Genomic DNA, 21457 nt, shown 5'->3' with positions numbered 1-21457 from the left:
ACATACACACATCATAATTTTCTTCTTTTTTTTCCTTTTTTTTAAATTTTTTTTAACAATCTTTTTTTTTTTTCTTTTTAATTAAAGATTTCATTTCTTTGATGCCAACGAGGCAAAGGTTATTTACTGGGCATGATGAACACTTGGTTTTAGCCCATCCTAATCGGCCACAGATTCTGTGCATATGTACATCGACAGAGATCTTCCTTTTTCTCTTCCCCATGCAATTAAATTTGTCATTTGGGACTATACATGGTAATGCTTTGGTCTCTTTGAATGTTGGTGGTATCTCCATTATACTTTTCTTTTAAATTTTCTAGATAAACTGCTTTCCTTCTATAAAACCCAACCGGGTGAATAAGAGTCTCTAATTTTTCATTTGTTGTTTTTAAAACCTTTTCATCATTTAATCCACATTTTTTTAATCCGACCATTACCGCATCTGTAACTTGATCTTTAGTTTGTGATGACAATAAACATCATGAAATCTTCTTTTGGTCTCATCGATATTAAATCATTCCCCTTATGTATCTACTGGCGCTATATTTTCATTTCTCATAACATCTTCATCCTCTTCTTTTTAACTAAACTATCTTTATTATTTTCGCACTCTATATCTATTGATTTTCTTATTTTTTTAATAGCATTACTATTGGTTTGATGTTAGTGTTACTGATGTAGTTGCTATTGTTGGGTGTTGGTGTTGTTGCATTATTAACAGATGAAAGTGATGATCTTCTTATTTTAATGGATGACATTTTGTTAATTTAGAAAGCTGCTCAAAAAAAATTTTCAGCATCATATGTCATTAAAAAAAATCAATAAAAATTTAAAAAAAAAAAAATTAAATAAAATTTTATATTGTAAAAAAGGTTTAAGTTTACCCACAAATTAATAATTTCAAAATTTAGTGCAAAAAAAATTTAAAAATTTAGTGGTTTGTGTAAATTTGGTTCTTGAAATAGAATTATTTTTATAGAAAAAAATTATATAAAAAAACAACTGAAAAAATTAAGAACCTTAATACAATTAAAAATAATCTAATATATAAAATAGAAAGTTTTAATATTTATATATATTTCCAATTAATTCCTATTATTTTCTACATAAAAAACCTGGATATTATTTTTTTATTTGTTTTTTGGAAATAAAAAAAAAAATTTATGATATTTCCAGACTTTTTTTTTTTTTTTGGAATATACAAATTTTATTATTTTATAAATTAATAATATATATTATTATTCATTATTATTATTGTTGTTGCTATTTTTGTTGCTATTATTGAGGTTATAATTAAAACTATTATTATCTAAATTTGAAGGATCAAACAAAGTAATATAAATAAAATTATCGGGATGTGAAAAATATTCATATAACCAAACAGCACTTGAATCTAAAGGTGGCTCGATACCTTGTATTCTATATTTGATACCACAAGCTTTCATAAATTGAAGAAGATTTGAATACTCTGCTGATGGTGGTAAAGATGACTGATTAATTGAATTCTCTATATTATTGTCAACTTCGGCAGAGTTTCTATCTGATGGTGATAATGGTGGTGATAAATTACCTGTATTATTACTATTACTTATATAATTAAATAAACTTGAAACTGAATCATAAGGTATTTTTGAAAATAAGTTTTCTAATGTGATTTCTGTTGTTGAATTTTCCCCATCATAAACTGGTATTAATTCTTGAACTGGTGGTTTATAATTAATAATTAATCTAATTGGTATATTTTTATATTCTTTATAAGAGTTTGGTGCAAATTTTTTATTAACTGACCAAAATTTGTCATAGTCATCTAAATTAAGTGTAATAGAGGTATGAGTTAATTATACAGTACAGTTTTAAAATTAATATTGTAGTATTTATTACTTACGATTTTTTAAACCATCCCATAGATCATTTGATTGATTGATTGTTAAATTATTAAATTTATTAATATCACCTTGTTTAATAAATGTAGCTTCTTTTAATACATTTTTATAATAAGTTCTAACAGCTTCAATATTTGGACATTTTAATAAAATTTTATCTGGATATGATTGAAAGTGAACTACAATATTCCAATATGGTTGCTCTATAACACCTCCACTCTTGCTTAATACTAATGTATCATATAATACACCTATTGGTACATGCCATTTTAATGGAATGCCTCTATATTCTAACCACATTTCATCTAATAATACTAGAGTGCTTGATGAAAAATATTCTTTAACAACGCTTGTAATTAAAGGAAAATAACTGTTTCTTGGTGCCATAAACTAAATAAAAATGTTATTAGTATTACTATTAACTATAATAATATTTTATTAATTATACATACTGTGTATGGGGAAGGTGGTAAATGAGAAGTTAAATCATCAGGAGATAGGGTAAATATGATCGGTATTTTCCCCTCCCATACTGACTTTTTAATATCTTCATCAAAAAACGACATTGTGTATAAAGTAGTATTAAAATAGATTGCAATAAAAAAAAAAGTTATAAATTTTAAATTAAAAAAAAATAATAAAAAAAAATAAAAAAAAAAAAAAAAAATAAAATTTATAAAAAAAAATTTAAAAAAAATATATTTATAAAAAAATAAAATAAATATATAAAAAAAAAATTATTTTTTTAATTTACTATATACAGCAAAATTTGTTTATTTATGATAATATTATTTTTTTTAATGATGAGATTTGATTTTTGTTATTTGAAAAATTAGACTCGATTAAAATTGTTAAATCCAAAACTGATTTATAAAGATTTGGATTGAATGTGTATGGTTTTGAACATAATTTTAATTGATCAGGTGATTCGAAATTTAAACAGGTTGTTTCTTTAATTGAGTCAACATTTGAAAAATCAATCGAATTTGGCTGGTTAATATAGATTTTTATGACATTTGGTACACTGCTGCTAGAGGATGGATCTTCAGAGACGAAATGGATTGTGTTTAGTTTGACAGGTTTTGTGAAACCAATATTTATAATCATCTGTGAATCGTCAATTGATTTAATTGATATATCGGTGTCACTTGGTGGTGCTTCATTATTTAATAGTCTACCTAGATAGGATACAATTGAGTTTGAAGGAGTTGTAGCTGATATTGATTTTTTGTCGATATTTACACAATAGCATTTATTAAAATCGATAGTTTCTAAAATTTCCATGGACTTGTTGATGCCAGTTACATTCTTTCTCCAATCCAAGAATTTTATTTGATTTTCGGAAAGTTTAGGAGCCTCTATACGATTTAAACTTGGTGCTTGGGTGGTTGGAATGGCTTGGAATGAATCATAGTCATCAGAATCATATGGTGAGAGTGTGGAAAGTCTACGAGTTGGGTATCTTAAATCAGCAATTGTCATATTATCGGCTAATAATACTGCATTGTTAAAGTCTTCGATTGGCTTTTCAACTTCGTGTAATTTGATTTCAATTTCTTTTGAAGCTTTTAATTTATTTGATTCTAATAACTCTACTTGACCATTATGAATTTTGAAATTTTTACCAAATAAGTTTCTTTTCTTTTCTTCATCGCTGAGTTGATCCTGAACTATTGGTAATGCTAAATCGAAAAGTTGTGAATACTCCATGAATGGTAATAAGAGAATACCCTTCCATAAAGCAAACTCACCGTTCATATCAATCTTGCAATCTTCGTTATATAGATATGATACTGGTGATGGCGAATACATTAAATCTTTAAGTGGTGCTGGTAAAAATTGACTACTGTTTCTTGGTAAGATACTTGTAAGATGAATTAATGGTTGCATTGGTTCATTTAATTTGAATTTAAATTGTTCATAACAATTTGGTTCATTTGATATTCTTTTTATATACTCTAAAAGATCTTTGGCTAATGGGGCATAATGGTAAGGGTAAAACCAGGTCCAGGAAGGACATCCTTGGGTATAATAGGCCAAGATCCAATGAAGGGCTAAAACATATTGATAACACATCTCTTCAACTAATTTCTTTACTTCCTCATCACTTTTTTCCATCATTTCAAATTTAACACGATAATATGTTAAATCATTATATTCAACATCTTCCTCTGTTTGATTGTTTGGTGTTGGTGGAGGTGGTAATGGTTTATTGTTTGGACCATTTAATTCTTTTAATGTATGAATATTGGTTGATGGTGTTGATGGGGCGGATGGAGTTGATATTGATGTTGATTGGGATGGTGTTGGTGGTGCTGAAGATGATTGCTTATACATTTCTTTTCTATTATTTTTAATAATTTGTTTCTTTAAAAACGCTGGATATTGATAAGATTCCCATTTAGTTAAAGATTCAAACAATGGAATAATGTTTTCGAATACAATTTTTGTAGCCTCTTGATTTGTAACATAGTGTAAACTTTGAGAATTATCTTTGGTAATTGTTTCTATTGATTTTTGAATCCAGTCTTTGTACCAGCATAGTGTTAATTCGAGTGAACCAAACGAAATAAGGAAAGATGGTAAGTGTGGTACAAAATCGTTACCAAGTAAAGTACAAAGAAGGGTTATATCATTGATACATCGGTTAAAATCTACTTTTTCTCGTCGTTCTTGATCTATATTTTCCAGTAAATAATACTCAAGGTAAAGTCTAAATGAATCGAGATTTACAAAATCGAAAGCATTACCTACAAAACCTTTAGTTGGTGGGCACTTTAATGTAGCTTTACCAAATTTGATATAGTTTTCATAGGCCCTATCGATATCCCATCCAGAAATACTAAGATAAAATGATGAAACTTCTTTTGGTGTTCCTTCATCTAATTGTTTCAAAAATTGTTCAGTTTTAGTTTCATTTTCTATTCTTTTTAATTCCTTAGCTTCTAATTTTTTGGCATCATCTTTTTTGATAGGGGTTGGGGTAGAGGTTGGAGTTGGAGTTGGGGTTGGGGTAGTATTTGTTGGTAGAGCAGCGTCTCCTTCAGTATTAGTGGCCTTAGTAACTGGTGTGGAATTGGTAGTTGATGCGGTAGTGGCTGTTGTGGTTTTTGATGCAACTTTCTTTATATTTAATACTGTACCAAAAAATTCAATACCTGAACTTTTAAAAGCCAATCTAGCAGATTCTTGAGTTTTATATTTAACCATACAATATTGTTGTTTTTGGAATCTTGGTGATTTGGCTAAAGTAAAAGTTTCGATTGGACCAAATTGTTCAAAGAATGTTTTGATGTCGAATTTCGATATTAATAAATCCAATCCACCAATATAGACTGTATTTTCTGGTACATTTTCATCAACAACTGTGTTATTATCTTGATTGTCTTCGTCATTGTTTGATTCTTTTTTATCAGTGGTTTCATTGTCATCACCATCTTCATTTTTGGTGCCACTTAATCCCCCAACAACTTCGTCATCGGTGCTTCTAAATGGATTATCTAAAAATTCAACTACAACGGGTACTTTTCTATTATTAACTATAAATGCTAAACCTGTTTTTGAAATTAAATTTACAGTTTCTTCATTTTCAAACTCTAAAATAACTCTGCATAAAGGTATTAATATTTAAAACTCTGAGATAAATCTAGTGGTAATTATAATGCTTACTGTAATGATGGAGTCTTTGTATTTGATCTTTTAGCTTCGAATTTTTTAATATTACCATAAAAGGAGAATAAGTTTCGGATATCTTGTTCGCTGCATGATGTTGGAACCTGCTTTAATACAACCACTGTTGACTTTTTAATTAATGATTTTTTGATAGCATAGGCAGATTTACATTCATACGATAAATGATCTTTTGAGTCGCAAGTTTTACATTCCAATAGATGTAATGAGTCTCTGAGAATATAGAAATTTGGTAAATGTGTTTCTAAACCCAAGAAAATTAAATCAGCATCCATACCATAGAAACAATGGGTCAATTGCTTTTCGCCAGTAGCAATTAGTTTTGAATGATTTGATCTTATATAATCCATAATTTTATGTTCACCTTCACCTGGTACAGTTGAGTCTGATAATACAATTGTTAAAGATGGTCTTTCAGTTGATAACTTTTCGCAATATTCTTTGATCCATTGATTTATCTTTTCAATAAACTCGGTGGCTGGTGATATGGAATTTGAATCAAAAACTTTAGATTGAATTTCAGAGAGCTCTTCATCGCTAACATATGGTTTTGATTTTTTTAATTCGGTCAAAATATTTGCTTTTGATTCTTTAACTGATTTAAAACGTCTTCTTCTTTGTTCAACTGCTTTAGCTCTTGGTGGTACGCCATCAATACCAATATACAATAATTTGCTTGGGTTAACACTGAGTATCATTTGATCTAGTCTCCAATAAACACTCTGCTTGATATCTTCATCTTTAATATCGTCTTTGTAAATTAAACCATATTTCCCTCTTTTATCTACCTTGATAGAATTATGAATAACACCATTCATATCGATATATAAGTTATCGAATTGAATCTTATCGATATATCCATTTGCTAATACTTTTGGATAGTTTTCAACTAACCATCTGAAAAATAATGGAATTCCCATTTTATTTATTTATTTATTATTATATTATACAAAAAAAAATTATTATTTTCAATTTTTTTTTTTAGATGAAAAAAAAAAAAAAAAAAAAAAAAAAAAAAAAGAAAAAAGGAAAATATTAAAAAAGATGGGAAAAAAATATTAAAAAATTAAAAAAATTTTAAATTCAAAAAAAATTATCAATTATTGGCAATATCTTTGCATTTTGATATTATTATAATAACACAAATACCAACACTTATTAATAAACCTAAATTAATATTCGCTTAAATTCAAATTAATTATCATAATTCCAAATTTAGTTTTAAATTAAATTAAACTGTAATTTGAATTAAAAGTTGAAAATTAAAAAAAAAAATAAAATTAAAAAATAATTAAAAATAAAAAAAAAAATAAAAAAAAATAAAAATAAAAATAAAAATTTTTTTAAAAATAAAATAAAATATTTTATTTTTTTTGTGGTTAGAAAGACAAAAAAAAAATAAACTTGTTATATACTGTACCAATACAAATAAATATTAATATCATAAATTTTTTTTTTAAAACACATTTTATATTTTTAAATTAACAACACATATATTTACATATAAATTATTAATATTGTGTTATCTTTTTTTTTTTTTTTTTTTCAAATAATATATACAATAAATAATATAATAATAATAATAATGAAAAGTAGAATAAAGTATTTCTTAATATTTTTAATAATAAGTTTAGCTATACAAAATGTTTTTGCAGAAACAAATTTAAACAATATCAATAATATAGAGAATCTTAAAACCAATAAAATAAATAAAGATATAAATGGTAATATAGAAGAACCTAAAATACAACAACAGAAACAGCAACAACTAATCATAAGCAACTCTGGTGCTGGTAGTAATGATAATCAAATATCTGAAGAGCTATTAATCGAGGTGGATGAATACCAAAGCAATAGTAAAATAAAAAAAGAAACCAAATTACTAAACAGCAAAAGAAATAGTGAATTAGAATCAAACAGAGCCAATAATAACCAACTTAGCGATAAAACAAATCAACAAAAAACCTTAGCTTTTGATATTTTATATTTTGAAGTAAGTGCATCATTATTTTCATTTAAAATTATATACAAACAATATACTAATTATCATATTATTTTAGGTTGGGATTTTAGTTGTATTTGTATTCTCAATTTATTTTATAAACCAAAGAAAAAAGAAAATATTAAATGAAAATAATGAAAAGTTATCAAAATATTTAAATAAAGTTTAGACATAAAAAAAAACTTCAGATATTATTATAGTTTTATTTAATACAAAGTTTTATAGAATTTTTATTTTATTTTTTTATATATTTTTATTTTAATGAACAACAATAATACTATTTTTAATATGGAATAAACGAATTCCAAATTAGAATATTATCATCGAAAATCCTATTTAGAGATCATTTACCAGGGCAGCATATTAAATCTAGGCGAATATAACAAACCTATTTCAACAGATTGTATCCCCAACAACCTTAAAAGATTATCATTAAGTTCATTTGATATCATCAAAATATCGAAAAATTACAATCACCTATTCATTAAACAATCAAATCGTTAATTTTTATATTTCATAAAGAGTTAGTTTTATAATTTTAGATTAAACATTAATTAATAAAAAATAAAGATTAAATATTTATTAAATATTATAAATAACTTTTATAATAATTATGAAAAAAACTTTTTTTCAAAAAGATACTGAATTTTAATTTGTTTTTTTAATTTTTTATAAAAAGTAAATTGTTTAGTTATATCTATTTTGTTTATATGTATATTTATTTATATAAATAGTAAGATTTTTTCTAATGAAACATTTTGATTGCCTCTATTGGCGTGGGAGTAGGTGTTTGAATAGTAGATGGATAAGCAAAACCCCAATGTTTGATTTGTGCCTTAAATGTGTTGACACTGAATAGGAAAGAATAAAAACCCCAATATTTGATGTGTCACTTAAAAGTGTTGACACTGAATAAGAAAGAATTAAAACCCCAATATTTGATTTGTGCCTTAAATGTGTTGACACTGAATAAGAAAGAATAAAAACCCCAATATTTGATTTGTGTGTTTTATGCGTTGCCTGAATAAGAAAGAATAAAAACCCCAATATTTGATGTGTGACTTAAAAGTTTTGTACCGAAAAAGAAAGAAAGAACCCCAATGTATGATTTGTTGATACTGAAAAAGAGAGAATAAACAAGAACCCAATGTTTGATTTGTTACTTAAATTTGATGTACCGAAAGAGAATAAACAAGAACCCAATGTTTGATTTGTTACTTAAGTGTGATGTGCCGAAAGAGAAAGTATTAATTTGTGACTTATAACTGTTGATACCGGAAAAGAAAGAATAAACGTGAACCCAAAGTTTGAATTGTGACATAAATGTGTTGATACGGAGGAAGAAAGAACAAGAACCATATTTTTAAATAATTATTTTTATTTTAAATATTTTAATTATAGTTACCTTAAGAGTTTTTTTGTTATAAAATTGACTTTGAACATCTATAATTGTTTCTGTATAGTTGAACTAATGTGATGCCTAATTCGTGGACTTATAAGTTTGCAGCATTAGTTACTCTCTGAATAAATTATTAATGAAATTAATTAATATATATTTTTATTAAGTATAGATATGAATGTGTAAATTACTTACGATGATGTCATGAAACTCTTCTCTACAGTTTGGGCAGGTATTGATACGATTAGACCATTGTTGAATACATCCGTAGCAAAATTTATGGAGGCAATCAATTGTAGCCATTTCATTAATATTTATAAAATTAAGACAAATGGTACATTTTTCATTGGTTTCTAAACGTTCACCTTCCAAATTATCTCTTTCTAATCTTTCTCTTTCTTCCCTCTCATTTTCTTCTCTTTCCCTTTGAGCTCTTTCCATTTCTTGGTTTTCCCTTTGAGCTCTTTCCCTTTCTTGTCTTTCTCTATCTTCTCTTTGTCTCTCTCTTTCTCTTTGCTCTGTTGCTCTTATTCTTTCTGCTCTTACTCTGTCTCTTTGGATTCTTTGTAATCTATCTCTTTCTTGTTTTTCCATATATTCTCTTTCTCTTTGAATTATTTCCAATTTTCTTCTTTCTAGAGCTTCTTTTATTTGTCTTTCTCTTTCTAGTATTTCGATTCTTTCTAACTCTTCCCTTTCTCTATATTCTTTTTGGACTCTTTCAATCTCTTTGAGTCTTTCAAATTTAGCCCTTTCTTCTCTTTCTTTATTTAATCTTTCCATTTCGGCAATTTGCTTATCCCTTCTTAAACTCTCTTCATCTTCGAGTTTTTGTTTTTTGGTAAATAGTTTATCACACTTAATAATTTCATTATCATATTCCAATGATCTCTTCTTGATTGTGTGATTTCCAGTTGATGCAAATGCGGATGGAACAGATGAATGTCTTTGTGGTTTTGGGATATTACGTTGTTGAGAAGAATTTGAATAATCTTGAGATTGTGGGCTATTGACTAATGAGACACTTGGGCTGTTAAATTGGTGTTGTGGTGGTTGATTGCTTGATGTTGAGTCTTGTGGGTTTTGTTGTGGGTATTGGTGGCAATCATTTGGAGTTGAATCATTGTCAATTGGGGCAGAGTTTTGAGTGTAGGTGATGTTGCTTTTGTTGATTGGGGTAGAATGTTGTGTACCGGTGATGTTGCCATTGTTGATTGGGGTTGAATGTTGTGTACCGGTGAAGTTGCTATTATTGATTGGGGTTGAATGTTGTGAACCGGTGATGTTTCCATTATTGATTGGGGTTGAATGTTGAGTACCGGTGAAGTTGCTATTAATTATGCTATTATTGTAATTGTTATTGTTATTGTTATTTTTATTATTATTGTTGATTGGGGAAGAATGTTGTGTGTTGGTGAAGCTGCCATTAATGATTGGGGTATAATGATGTGGGTTGGTGAAGTTGCTATTATTGTTATTGCTATTATTATTATTGTTGTTATTATTATTATTATTGTTGATTGGGGCAGAATGTTGTGAGTAGGTAATATTGTTGTTCTTTATTGGAATAGAAGGTTGTGTGTTGGTGAGGCTGCTATTAATGATTGGGGTATAATGATTTGTGTTGGTAATGCTACTATTATTATTATTATTATTATTATTGCTATTATTGTTATTATTGTTATTATTATTATTGTTATTGCTATTATTATTATTATTGTTATTATTATTGTTATTGTAAGCAAAATATTTATTTATTAAATATACTAATGAAAAAGTAATAATGGCAAATAAAAAAACAATTATTAAATTATTCATTTTTAAATGGTAATTAATAAAGATATGTCAAATGTGATTTGACGTGGAGTTGTAAATTATTTTATAAAAAATTATTATTGCAATTATTAAAAATTATAAAATTTGGGAAATATTATAATAAAAAAATAAAAGTATATGAGTATATGATTATTTGTATGTGAATAAAATATTAAAGAAAAAAAAAAAAAAAAATTTTTTAATAATGAAAAAAATTTTTAAAAAAGTTAAACAGTGTTTTAAAAAATTTTTAAAAAAGTTTCAGCTGAACAACGTAATATTGTAATTATAGAGGCATTATAATCATCTTCAGTTGGTAATTTTATTAATTGAATATGATGGTTAACTGAAAAAGAATGGAATTTTAATTGAAAGGGCCTCTGTTAAAAAAAAAAAAATTTTAAAAGTTAAATAGTGGGTTAAATGTATATGGAAAAAGTATGGTTGATTATTATAATAAAAAGCAATTTATATATTACATGGAAAGATTCCTCACTACTATTAAAGTTATAATAATAAATTATATTACCATTATAATTTTTATTTTTTTTGATTATTAAAAAAAAAATATAATTTAAAAAAAATTTTAAATTTTATTTCAAATTATTTTTATCGAACCTGATTTTATTAAAATTACAATTTTAAAAGTCATCATGGTTATAAAAAGCTAAAAAAGAGTGATTATCACTTCTATTTAGTGTATCTAGTAATTGAGAGTCGCAGCAGGTGTTCCTTAAATAACTGTCTTGTTTAAATACTATAAAAAAAAATTAATAAAATTAAAAAATATAATTTGTCTATATGTGTAGTTTTAGTTACATTTCTTAATATATTTTCTAAGTCTACAAAGCATAAATGAAAAAAATAATTATTATTTTGAAATTTCTTTTTTTTTAAAGCATTTTTTTTAATGTGTATTTGAAAATTATTTTTTTTTATTAAATTATTTTTTGTTTAAAATTTTAAATTAAAAATTATAATATTTGTCTTTATAAAAACCAATAATGTGTGTAAAAAAATAATTCTAAATATGTTCCCTCCATCGCGATATTCACACCAAACACACTTATAATAACTTAAAAAAAGAAAAAATAGAAAAAAATGGAAAAAATAGAAAAAATAAAACCAATTTTAAACAAATAAAATTTTTAAAAGAAGAAAAGTTATTTATTTGATTTAATTATTTTGGTTATTAAGTTATATAAATAATTATTTTATTTGTTATTTTAAAAAAAAAATATTTTAAAATATTTTTTTTTTTTTTAATTTTTAAAATTTTTTTTATTTTTTTTATATTTTTTTTTAATTAATTTTAAATTTTTTTTGAAAATTACACAGATACACAGATCATTTCTTATGTATAAATAACAATAAATAGTAATACAGAATAATATAGAATAAAAAATGGAGATGAATTTAACTTTTACAGAAAATCGATCTATTAAAGTTATAATTCTACCAATTGGCGACATATCACCAGAAAAATATAAAGAATATACAAGTTTAATCAAAACAATTAATATTATAGAACTAAGTAGTATAACTAGAAGTCAAAATGAATCAAGTAAGTATATTTGCATTTATAAATATATATAGTTATATATATATTTTATTTATACTAACATAACTAATAATATTTTTAGCACCATTTGAAAAAATTTCATGGGTTGATGGAAGTATGTTATTAAATTTTGTAGATGCATCATCCTATCAAAGATCAGAATATGAAGAGTTTCAAACTTATAAAAAAGTATTTGGTGTTATAGGTGTTGTGGATTGTAAAAAGAGCAAAGACTTGATGGTAACTAAAAAGTTATTCGAACAGGCAGTTAATCAATATCCATCATGTGTTTCATCGTTATGTTGTGCATTTGACCCAATGGACGATCAACAAGATTTAGGTTTAGGCGCAAATTTAATTATGATCCCAAATAACAGTGATCGTAAACATTTAATATTCTACTTGACAACTCTACTCATAGACTTTAGTCACATGATATTAAAACATTTTGAAAAAGTAGTTAGCGAATCAGATGCAAGTAGTGGTAATACAAGTGGTATTGGTTTATCAATTAATACTGCTAGTGGTAGTTCAACTACTAGTACAAACAACTCATTAATTACAACACCGCTAGACTCTGTAAAACTATGGGATGAAATTAACAGGGCTAAAAAGAGAAAAGCTGGTAGACTAAATAAATGTAAAGGTGATTATTGTTTACTAGCGGGCTCTCCATTGGATGCATTCAAATACTATGACCAATCTCTAGAGTCTTGCAGAAACAACAGTGATTTAGAATGGTTGGGCGGTTCATGCGAAGGTTATATTTCAGCTGTATTATTAAAAAGAAATCAAGAATACAATCAACAAAATCACTCAACAAAACCATTAAGTCCAAATATTACATTCACACCAGGTGGGCCTGGTTATAGTGGCGTTGGTAGTGGTCCAAATAGTATGAGCGCAACAGATATACAGATTCAAGGTGATGATACATTAATTAAAGATTTAGCCAATGAAGCTATCCAAAGTTACAATAAGAGAAAAACCGTACGATTTGAAATCGATGTTATTTTAAAATTTGCAAACTATCATATATCCATGGATAGAAAGATTGAAGCATCCGAGCTTTTAACCAATGCCAACGATATATCTTGGGAACTAACTTTCCACGATAGAATTCCTCTTGCCTGCTCAATTGGTCTATTGTACTATAGTATGGGTTTCAAAAGAAAGTTTGCATTCTATTTACGTGAAGCTGCCTTTCTCTTCACCACGAAACCTGAAAACTGGGAAAAAATAAGCAATCTACTTCTTATAGCCTCAAAGTATTATCAATTAGATGATTTATTTGCAAACTCACCATCAACTTTTTTGGACGAAAATACAAACAAAACCTTAAGCTTTACATTAAATCAAATAAAAAAATCGAATAGTGTCACAAGAAGTGGCAGCAGCTCAAATAAAAGCTCACCATCAGGTCAACAATTTCAACCACAAAACAATCAATTCTATCCATCGAATCAACAACAACAGCAGCAACAGGGATCATCATCTAAACCACTTATTAAATTCAACACCAATATACCAGACCTTTCAATTAGAAAACCAAAATATGGCTGGACCACCATTCAAAGATATATTATATACAACCTTATCTCTGTAAGCAGTAATCTTAATGACTCTTTGAATATTTGCAAATATATTATTTATTTATTAAGAACCCAGTATAAACAAATTGCACAGACTAAACAACATGAATTTCAAGTTGACCTTAGCCATCACAGTAAAGCCCTGCCACTTTCAATCAATACAAATGTCCATATGAATTCATTAGGCCTACCATTTATTACTAAAGTTATTCCAATGTCTTTACCTGAACATTTAGAACCAATTGTTCGTCCAAACACATCATCAAACTCAACAAGTGCTCGTGATAAGTTCTTTATCTACTCTCCATACGAAAAGACCGAACAATCAATAAAGAAAATTATTTGGACCGAGCAAGAGGAGTGTTCTGTTTTGGTGACCCTATCCAATCCATTTTCATTCGATATCTTTATTCAATCACTCACACTCAGTACTGCAGGTGTACCATTTGAATCTTATCCACTCTCTTTTAAAATTCTTTCGTTAACCGAGAGTATGGATATAGTTATTAGCGGACGTGCATTATGTGCTGGTCCATTAATTATCAAAGGTGTTTTTATTAGATCCTACAACTTATTAAGCGAATATCCAATTAATCCACAAGGTCGTGCCATTTCATTAAATGAATACTATGATCTAGTACGTAAAGATGCATACAAGGTAGAAGCATGGGAAGTACCAGTAGAACCAGATGAAACCGTTATAAACAAGATCAAGGTGGTTCCACGTTTACCATTACTTAATGTCTACGTTCCAACTATGGGTAATACATTAAATTTATTTGCAGGTGAATCATGTACATTTAATTTCAAATTTGAAAATATTGGTTGTGTACCAATCGAATCAATTATAATCACCTTAAATGAATTTGATAAAACATTAAAGAAAAAGGTACTATCCCAAAATGAAGCCTATTTAACAGATCAAGACGACGAATCAATCTCATATTCATGGAATAGTAATATAATTCAATCAAATTTACCATTGTTACCTGGAAAATCTTTTAATTTACCGATCGAAATCTTTACAAAACCATTTTTAATAGGTAATCAATTTGTAATTAATTATTATAGTAATAATGGTAACCAAACAAACTCGATATCGGTATCAATACCCTCAATCGAAGATAATAGTACCACCACAGCATTGTCAGTAAATAACAATGCAAACTCTATAGTAAATTATCAACGTAAAATATCAATACCCTTACAAATGTTCATAACACATGGTCCAAAACTCCATAGTTTTGATATTGTATATGCAAGCTCCAAAACTATTAAATCACTATCGCCATATTTATTAGAGAAGCCAACTCAACAACAAGAAGGTTCAACATCATTATCATCATCGCTATCAAATCTATCTATTAATAGTAGTGGATATTTAGAAATTCCAGAGAATATATACAACGACTATTGCCTATTATTATTCGATATTGAAAACTGCACATCAACACACACATTCACAATATCATCACAATTAAACAATGTGGACAATCATCAAAAAGTATTATTTGAAAAGTCAATGTCAGAATGCAAATTTATTCTATCACCAAATTCAATCATTACCATTGTAGTACCAATGAAAAGAGAAGCATTACCAGAATCATTACCAATGCTAAGACAAGCTAGAGGTCAATACATCAAACCAAAGAAAAAGTTAACTGAATATGAAGAGTATATGAACCGTTTAATCCAATATTATAAAGATCTCTTTATTCAAAACATCAGATTAAATTGGACTTCTTCAGATAACACTAAGGGTATAATATTGTTAAACAATATCAAACTCACACCAAAAAGACTTCAAAAATTAAATAATGACTCTGTGCTTATTGAATTCAAAGATAATCAATTATTAAAAAATGTTCAACTTGGCGAATTCACCTCAATAGAAGTTTCTGTAAAGAATTTAACCAACCAAGTAATTAATGGCTTAGTATTACATATCCAACCAACCATAGATCAACAATTACCAAACAAGTTACAATCCCTAAATGACCTCTCCAAGAAATTAGGTTATGTAGGCTCACTCACCACTCCAATATCGGAGCTCCAACCTAATTCTACCTACAATCACAAATTGGATGTTATATTTTTCGAAAGAGAATCCTTTAAATTTATTGTTACTTGCGAACTATTTAAAACCAAACAAATTATACCCTCGACCCATTCACTAACAATAATGATAAACTAAAAAAAAAAAAAAAAAAAAAAAAAAAAAAAAAAAAAAATTAAAAAAATTAAAATTTAAAGTCAATAAATATATGTTCTAAAATTAACACACATAAAAATTATTAAGTTTTTAATTTAAATAAAGATAAAACTACTTAGAAAAAAAAAAAAAAAAAAAATTTTATTTTTTTTTATTTTTTTTAATTTTTAAAAAATTTATTTTTATTTTTAAAAAAAATTTTTTTAATTTTTCTAATGTTATACACTATAGTGTTAATACTTTTTTATAACAATACTACATTGCCATATTCTATTCTTTAATTAATTATATAACCATTCATTAATTTAAATTTTATTTTTTTGTATAATTTTTTTATTTAAATAAATTATATATCACTTTTTATGTTCATATAATATTTATAGTCATTATAATATATATTTATATTTTGTATAAAATAATAATAAAATGACAGGCAGCAATATAACAAGCGAAGAAAAAAGAGAAATTACTACTCGGGTTATAAGCATAAATCAATTTGAATCAATCTTTGAAAAGTAAAAAATAAATATAAAGGATTTACGATTTGTTTTTAAATCTTAAACTAACTCTTTGTTTTTTATAATATTTAGGAAAATTTTGGAGATAAAGTCTTTAAAACTGGATGAAATCAAGGGTATATTAAAAATATTAAAAGTATATAGACCAACTCAAAATTTTAAAACATTTCTAAATAAACCAGAATTAATAATAGTCTTAAGAGATTTAGTTTTCTCAGGTGTCTCACCTTACACCCCCTCTACCTTTCTTCCACCAAAAACAAACTCACACAAATCATCAGTAAATCAAAATAGGATTCATTTTTTCCAACAACAACAACAACAACAACATTTAAAATACCAACCACTAATAGATGAACAACAGATCTTTCTGTTACAGCAACAGCATCATCATAATCTTCATCATCAACATCACCACCAATACAAACTAAACCAAACCCAGGTTTCAGCTTTAAATAGCTCATTGCTAAATACAGCGGATCTAATCAAAGAATTACCACCATTGAATTACCAGGACACATTATCATCATTAAAGAGATATTTAAATGAAGTTCAAGTTCACTTACCAAAACCAGATTTATCACTAAATGATCCAGAATACGAAGACAGACAAACTCCATTTTTAGAAGAGATTGATAAGATTTCAGTTTCCCAATATAAAGACTACTGTTCAGTAAATTTCGACTTTGATGATTCAACTTGGAAACTTATTGAAGAGGTTCAACAAAAGAAATTAAAAAATTTACCTTTAGGTGAAAACGAATATAGTGTTCAAGTACGTTTATTCAACAAAAACACTGGTCAAGATGTACTATACCAAAATGAATTACATGTAGATATCAATAACAAAACCATCCCTCAAGATCAATTTAAAAAAGTTAGAACTAGAATTTTCTCTCAACCTTTTGTTATTCAAAAACCAATAGATATAACTCCCTATCTTAAGAAATCATTAAATAAAATATATATAAATTTTCGTGGCACCTCTGGAATATTGGTTGTTCAATTACTAAAGAGCATTTCAGCTAAAAATGTCTGTGATAAAATTAAAGAAAGAGCCGAAACCGAACCTTTGGAATCTGCCGAGAAAAAACAAAAAAAAAGTGAGGATGACTTAGAAGAATTGAATTTTGATTTGTCTCTAAGATGTCCACTCTCTTTTAAAAAAATAGAATATCCAGGTAAATCAAAAAAATGTACACATAATCAATGTTTCGATTTATTAGTAAGTTGTGTTTTATATAAAACTATTTATATTTTTATTATTATCATTATTTAACTAACATTAATTAATTTCTATAGAGTTTTGTTGAATATTCAAATCAGCAACAACTATGGAATTGTCCAATATGTCATGTACCATCACCACCATCCCAATTACAATTTGATCTTTTCTTTTATAAACTAATGTCCTCAGCACCATCTAATTGTGAAATTATAACATTATTTTCTGATGGTCATTGGGAATACAAAAATGAAATAGATTCAGGCAACGATAAAGATAGTGATGTTGATTCAAAATATGATAATCATGACCTTAATCAAAAATCAACAAATTTAAACTCAACAAATAATAGTATTGTAGTGGTAGATTTATTAGATTCAGATGATGAAAGTAGTTCTGTGCCAACTTTACCAGCACAAAGACCAACTTTAACAAACAACTCAATTAGTAATATTGTAAATAATGAAAATGATGATGATAATAATATAAATATAAATAATACAAATAATATACGTGTCAATAACATAAATCACACTAATAATATAAATTTCATGAATAATGCAGTAAATAGAGCTCGACCTTATAATAGATACAATGAATATGAAACTGAAGATGAAGAATATTATAACGAGGATGAAGATGAAGACGAAGATGAAGACGAAGATGAAGATGAAGACGAGGATGAAGATGACGAAGGTGAAATTGTGAGTGGGGGATTTGGGTTTATGTATAATGATTCGAGTTCTGGAGACGATTACTATAGATCAGCCCCAAGTTATTCACATAAAAACAAAAACAACAACAACAACAGCAACAACAGCACCAACAACAATAACGGAGCCTCCCATCAAATTATCATTCTTAGTGATGATGATTAGATATATTTAAAATATAAAATATAAATTGTGTAAATAAACCATAAACTTTAAAAATAAAATTTATATATATTATATTATTTAAAATGGAATGAATACCAAAAGTTTATTTTTTTAAAAAAAAAAAAGTTTATTTTAACATAAAAATAAATATATGACAAAAGTATTGTGCATTGTATTTTTTCTATTTTTTTTTTTTTATAAACGAATATTAAATTTTACAAAATGAGTTTTCTACCTTCAACTGATATCTCTTGAGCACGACCACTTCCTCTTTGTACTGTTTTCTTTAATTTCTTTTCTATTTCTTTATCAATTCTGTTAATAGTTCTAACTGGTGAGTTGATTGGTTTTGACTAAAATTACAAAAGTATTATTAGAAACAAATACGAAATTTAGTTATATAAAAATAGATATATTATATTTGATACTTTACAACAATACCAACTGGTCTGTTTACATAATCTAATTTAACTTTTTGACAACCCGAGGCATGTTTGATATGTTCTGGTAAATAGATATCAGTATTGTTTTTAGTTAAAAGTGCATCTGAATTCTTTTTCATTGGGTTATGAACTGAGCTTAAATCGACATGAACTGCATTATAATCATTTTTATAGTTTACATTTGGGTTGTGCCATTTATCGTGAATATCGAATGCAAGTTTCTTAAGTGAGGCAGTTTCGCTTGGATTACGTTGAATATTATAAATTGATTTATCAAGATCTTTATTTGGACCACCAAATTCACCAACTGGAAGGTTGAGGAGAACTTTTAATAAAACTTCTTTTACTCTTTGGTTTGGTAAACTGCCATCTGGTAATGGTTTTAACCAATCGCCAATAACCTCATAGATTCCCTTTTCTACGAGAAGTGGGAGTAAATATTTATTTGAACATAATTTGTCGATTGATTGTAATAATTGGGTTTTATTGAGTGCTGGTTGTCTGCTTCTATTTGCAACTTTATCCTTTTGACAAGCTTCTTTCATATCAATAATGAGTCTATCAACTGAACCAGATTCTTTATCTAAATAACTTTTAACATCAACATTTCTACGAGCAGGTTTCTTGATAAAATCATCATCGGCCTTTTGTTTTTTTGGTTTTGGTTCTTTTGGTGCTTTTTCTTTTTTTGCTTTTTTGGCCTTTTTGCTTTTCTTGCTTTTCTTCTTTGGTGAACCATCCTCATCCTCTTCTTCCATTTCATCGCCATTACCATCATCGCCATTATCTTCTGCTGGTTGCTCTTCATCATCCTCATCTTTGTAATCTTCATCATCGTCTTTCTTTCTCTTTTTCTTTGTTTCGCCCATTTCTATATCATCGTCTTCAATGTTATCTGTGCTGTCATCTTGATTTAATTTCTTTAATTTCTTCATTCTACCAAGTCTCTTATGTTTCTTTTCGCCACCTTCTTCATCATTTTCATCAACTGCTTGATTTTCTTCTTCATCATCAAAATCTAAATCACCATCGGTCTTTTTAACTGTTTCCTCTAAATCTTTACCTTCACCTTCCTCGGCCTTCTTTGCTGCTTTCTTTGCTTTTTTTTCGGCTTTCTTTGCTGCTTTTGCCTCTTTTTTTGCTAATTTTTCTCTTTTCTTTCTTTCTTTTCTTTCTTCTTTGGTTTCTTTCTTTTCGCCGCCTTCTTCATCATTTGTCTCCTCTTCGTTTTCATTTTCATTTTCATTATCATTTTCGTTTTCGTTTTCATTTTCATTTTCATTATCATCTTCATCTAAAGACTTTTCAACTGCTGATTCTTCCTCTCCTTCATTTTCTGTGGTGGTAGTAGTTGTGGTATTTGATTTTTCTTCATTATTTGTGGCAACTTCCTCCTCTTTATTATCTTCTTCGTCTGATAATTTACTATTTATTTTTGGTGGATTTTGAGTACTATAAATTTCTTCTTCTTCTTCTTCTTCTTCATCAAACATTGCACTATTATTCTTACGTTGAACTTTTTTAATTGAATCTTCATCCTCGCCTGTTGTTTCATTATTTTCGTCATTAGTTGATTGAGTAGAATTGTTTGACCCTTCTACTTTTGGTGATTCTTCAACTGTTGTTTTTGTTTCTTCAACAACTGTATTTGAATTATTTTCTGTTTCCATTTTAGTTTATTTTAAATAATAAATATATATATAAATATTTATGAAAAAAATTTATAAATATTAAAAATAACTATAATTTTATTTAAACTTTAATATAAATAAAACAAATATTATATTATGGATAAATAAAAATAATATAAAAATGAAATTGGTGAAAATTAAAAAATAATAAAAAAAAAAAAAAAAAAAAAAAAAAAAAAAAGGAAAAATTTAAAAAAAATTAAAAAAAAAAAAAAAAAAATTTTAAAAAATAAAATATTAGTCCGTTAAGTTTAACTCCGTAATATTTGTTTATTTATATTCAATTTATTAATTTTTTAAACTAATTTTTTAATATTATAAAATAAAGGAAATAAAATAAGGATAAAAAAAAAAATAAAAAAAATTTTTAAAAGAATTTAAATTGTAATTTATTTTGTTGAATTCCACCCACTTTAAACGGATTATTTTAAAAACTAAAAAAAAAAAAAAAATCTTAATTTGGGATAAAAAAAATAAATAAATAAAGAGGTTATCAAACAAAATTAGGTAAAAAAAAAGAAATTGAAATCACAACAATAAAAATATAA

At 26.5% G+C, this 21457-nt stretch overlaps 9 protein-coding genes across 9 annotated transcripts; 3 read left to right on the top strand and 6 right to left on the bottom strand.

Annotated features, from left to right (window-relative positions):
• Positions 1 to 52: 52 nt before the first annotated feature.
• Positions 53 to 295, bottom strand: DICPUDRAFT_154475 (uncharacterized protein; the record flags this gene model as incomplete). Its single annotated transcript, XM_003289945.1, has 1 exon — positions 53 to 295. One exon carries the CDS (start codon positions 293 to 295, stop codon positions 53 to 55), a length of 243 nt encoding a protein of 80 aa, XP_003289993.1.
• A 943-nt stretch (positions 296 to 1238) lies between these two features.
• On the bottom strand, positions 1239 to 2449 carry DICPUDRAFT_80751 (uncharacterized protein; the record flags this gene model as incomplete). Its single annotated transcript, XM_003289944.1, has 3 exons — positions 1239 to 1807; positions 1886 to 2273; positions 2336 to 2449. The coding sequence occupies 3 exons, from the start codon at positions 2447 to 2449 to the stop codon at positions 1239 to 1241; spliced, it is 1071 nt and encodes a 356-aa protein (XP_003289992.1).
• Positions 2450 to 2660: 211 nt separating this feature from the next.
• DICPUDRAFT_80750 (uncharacterized protein) lies at positions 2661 to 6493 on the bottom strand (the record flags this gene model as incomplete). Its single annotated transcript, XM_003289943.1, has 3 exons — positions 2661 to 3473; positions 4047 to 5490; positions 5553 to 6493. 3 exons carry the CDS (start codon positions 6491 to 6493, stop codon positions 2661 to 2663), a joined length of 3198 nt encoding a protein of 1065 aa, XP_003289991.1.
• A 665-nt stretch (positions 6494 to 7158) lies between these two features.
• DICPUDRAFT_98548 (uncharacterized protein) lies at positions 7159 to 7788 on the top strand (the record flags this gene model as incomplete). The annotated part of the gene is made up of 2 exons (XM_003289954.1): positions 7159 to 7566; positions 7634 to 7788. 2 exons carry the CDS (start codon positions 7159 to 7161, stop codon positions 7742 to 7744), a joined length of 519 nt encoding a protein of 172 aa, XP_003290002.1. The 3' UTR covers positions 7745 to 7788.
• A 1280-nt stretch (positions 7789 to 9068) lies between these two features.
• DICPUDRAFT_80748 (uncharacterized protein) lies at positions 9069 to 10792 on the bottom strand (the record flags this gene model as incomplete). Its single annotated transcript, XM_003289942.1, has 2 exons — positions 9069 to 9095; positions 9170 to 10792. 2 exons carry the CDS (start codon positions 10790 to 10792, stop codon positions 9069 to 9071), a joined length of 1650 nt encoding a protein of 549 aa, XP_003289990.1.
• Positions 10793 to 11028: 236 nt separating this feature from the next.
• On the bottom strand, positions 11029 to 12140 carry DICPUDRAFT_154469 (uncharacterized protein; the record flags this gene model as incomplete). Its single annotated transcript, XM_003289941.1, has 2 exons — positions 11029 to 11167; positions 12124 to 12140. 2 exons carry the CDS (start codon positions 12138 to 12140, stop codon positions 11029 to 11031), a joined length of 156 nt encoding a protein of 51 aa, XP_003289989.1.
• Positions 12141 to 12193: 53 nt separating this feature from the next.
• On the top strand, positions 12194 to 16136 carry DICPUDRAFT_154468 (uncharacterized protein; the record flags this gene model as incomplete). The annotated part of the gene is made up of 2 exons (XM_003289953.1): positions 12194 to 12353; positions 12433 to 16136. 2 exons carry the CDS (start codon positions 12194 to 12196, stop codon positions 16134 to 16136), a joined length of 3864 nt encoding a protein of 1287 aa, XP_003290001.1.
• A 264-nt stretch (positions 16137 to 16400) lies between these two features.
• Positions 16401 to 18861, top strand: DICPUDRAFT_98546 (uncharacterized protein). Its single transcript, XM_003289952.1, has 3 exons — positions 16401 to 16669; positions 16745 to 17897; positions 17975 to 18861. Exons 1-3 carry the CDS (start codon positions 16581 to 16583, stop codon positions 18773 to 18775), a joined length of 2043 nt encoding a protein of 680 aa, XP_003290000.1. The 5' UTR covers positions 16401 to 16580; the 3' UTR covers positions 18776 to 18861.
• DICPUDRAFT_95030 (uncharacterized protein) lies at positions 18847 to 20888 on the bottom strand (the record flags this gene model as incomplete). The annotated part of the gene is made up of 3 exons (XM_003289940.1): positions 18847 to 19128; positions 19209 to 20545; positions 20645 to 20888. The coding sequence occupies 3 exons, from the start codon at positions 20886 to 20888 to the stop codon at positions 18991 to 18993; spliced, it is 1719 nt and encodes a 572-aa protein (XP_003289988.1). The 3' UTR covers positions 18847 to 18990.
• Between the last annotated feature and the right edge of the window lie 569 nt (positions 20889 to 21457).

This window comes from Dictyostelium purpureum, assembly GCF_000190715.1.
Source record: "Dictyostelium purpureum unplaced genomic scaffold DICPUscaffold_201, whole genome shotgun sequence".
In the NCBI taxonomy this organism is placed as follows: domain Eukaryota; phylum Evosea; class Eumycetozoa; order Dictyosteliales; family Dictyosteliaceae; genus Dictyostelium; species Dictyostelium purpureum.
Note: the sequence above shows the minus strand (reverse complement) of the source record. Positions and strands in the feature narration are given on the sequence as shown.

Bases quoted from the DNA above. Each gene is read 5' to 3' on its own strand.
- DICPUDRAFT_98546 (XM_003289952.1), top strand. From the start codon at position 16,581: ATGACAGGCAGCAATATAACAAGCGAAGAAAAAAGAGAAATTACTACT. The intron at 16,670-16,744 runs GTAAAAAATAAA...TATAATATTTAG, and splicing joins TTTGAATCAATCTTTGAAAA to GAAAATTTTGGAGATAAAGT. The intron at 17,898-17,974 runs GTAAGTTGTGTT...TAATTTCTATAG, and splicing joins ATCAATGTTTCGATTTATTA to AGTTTTGTTGAATATTCAAA.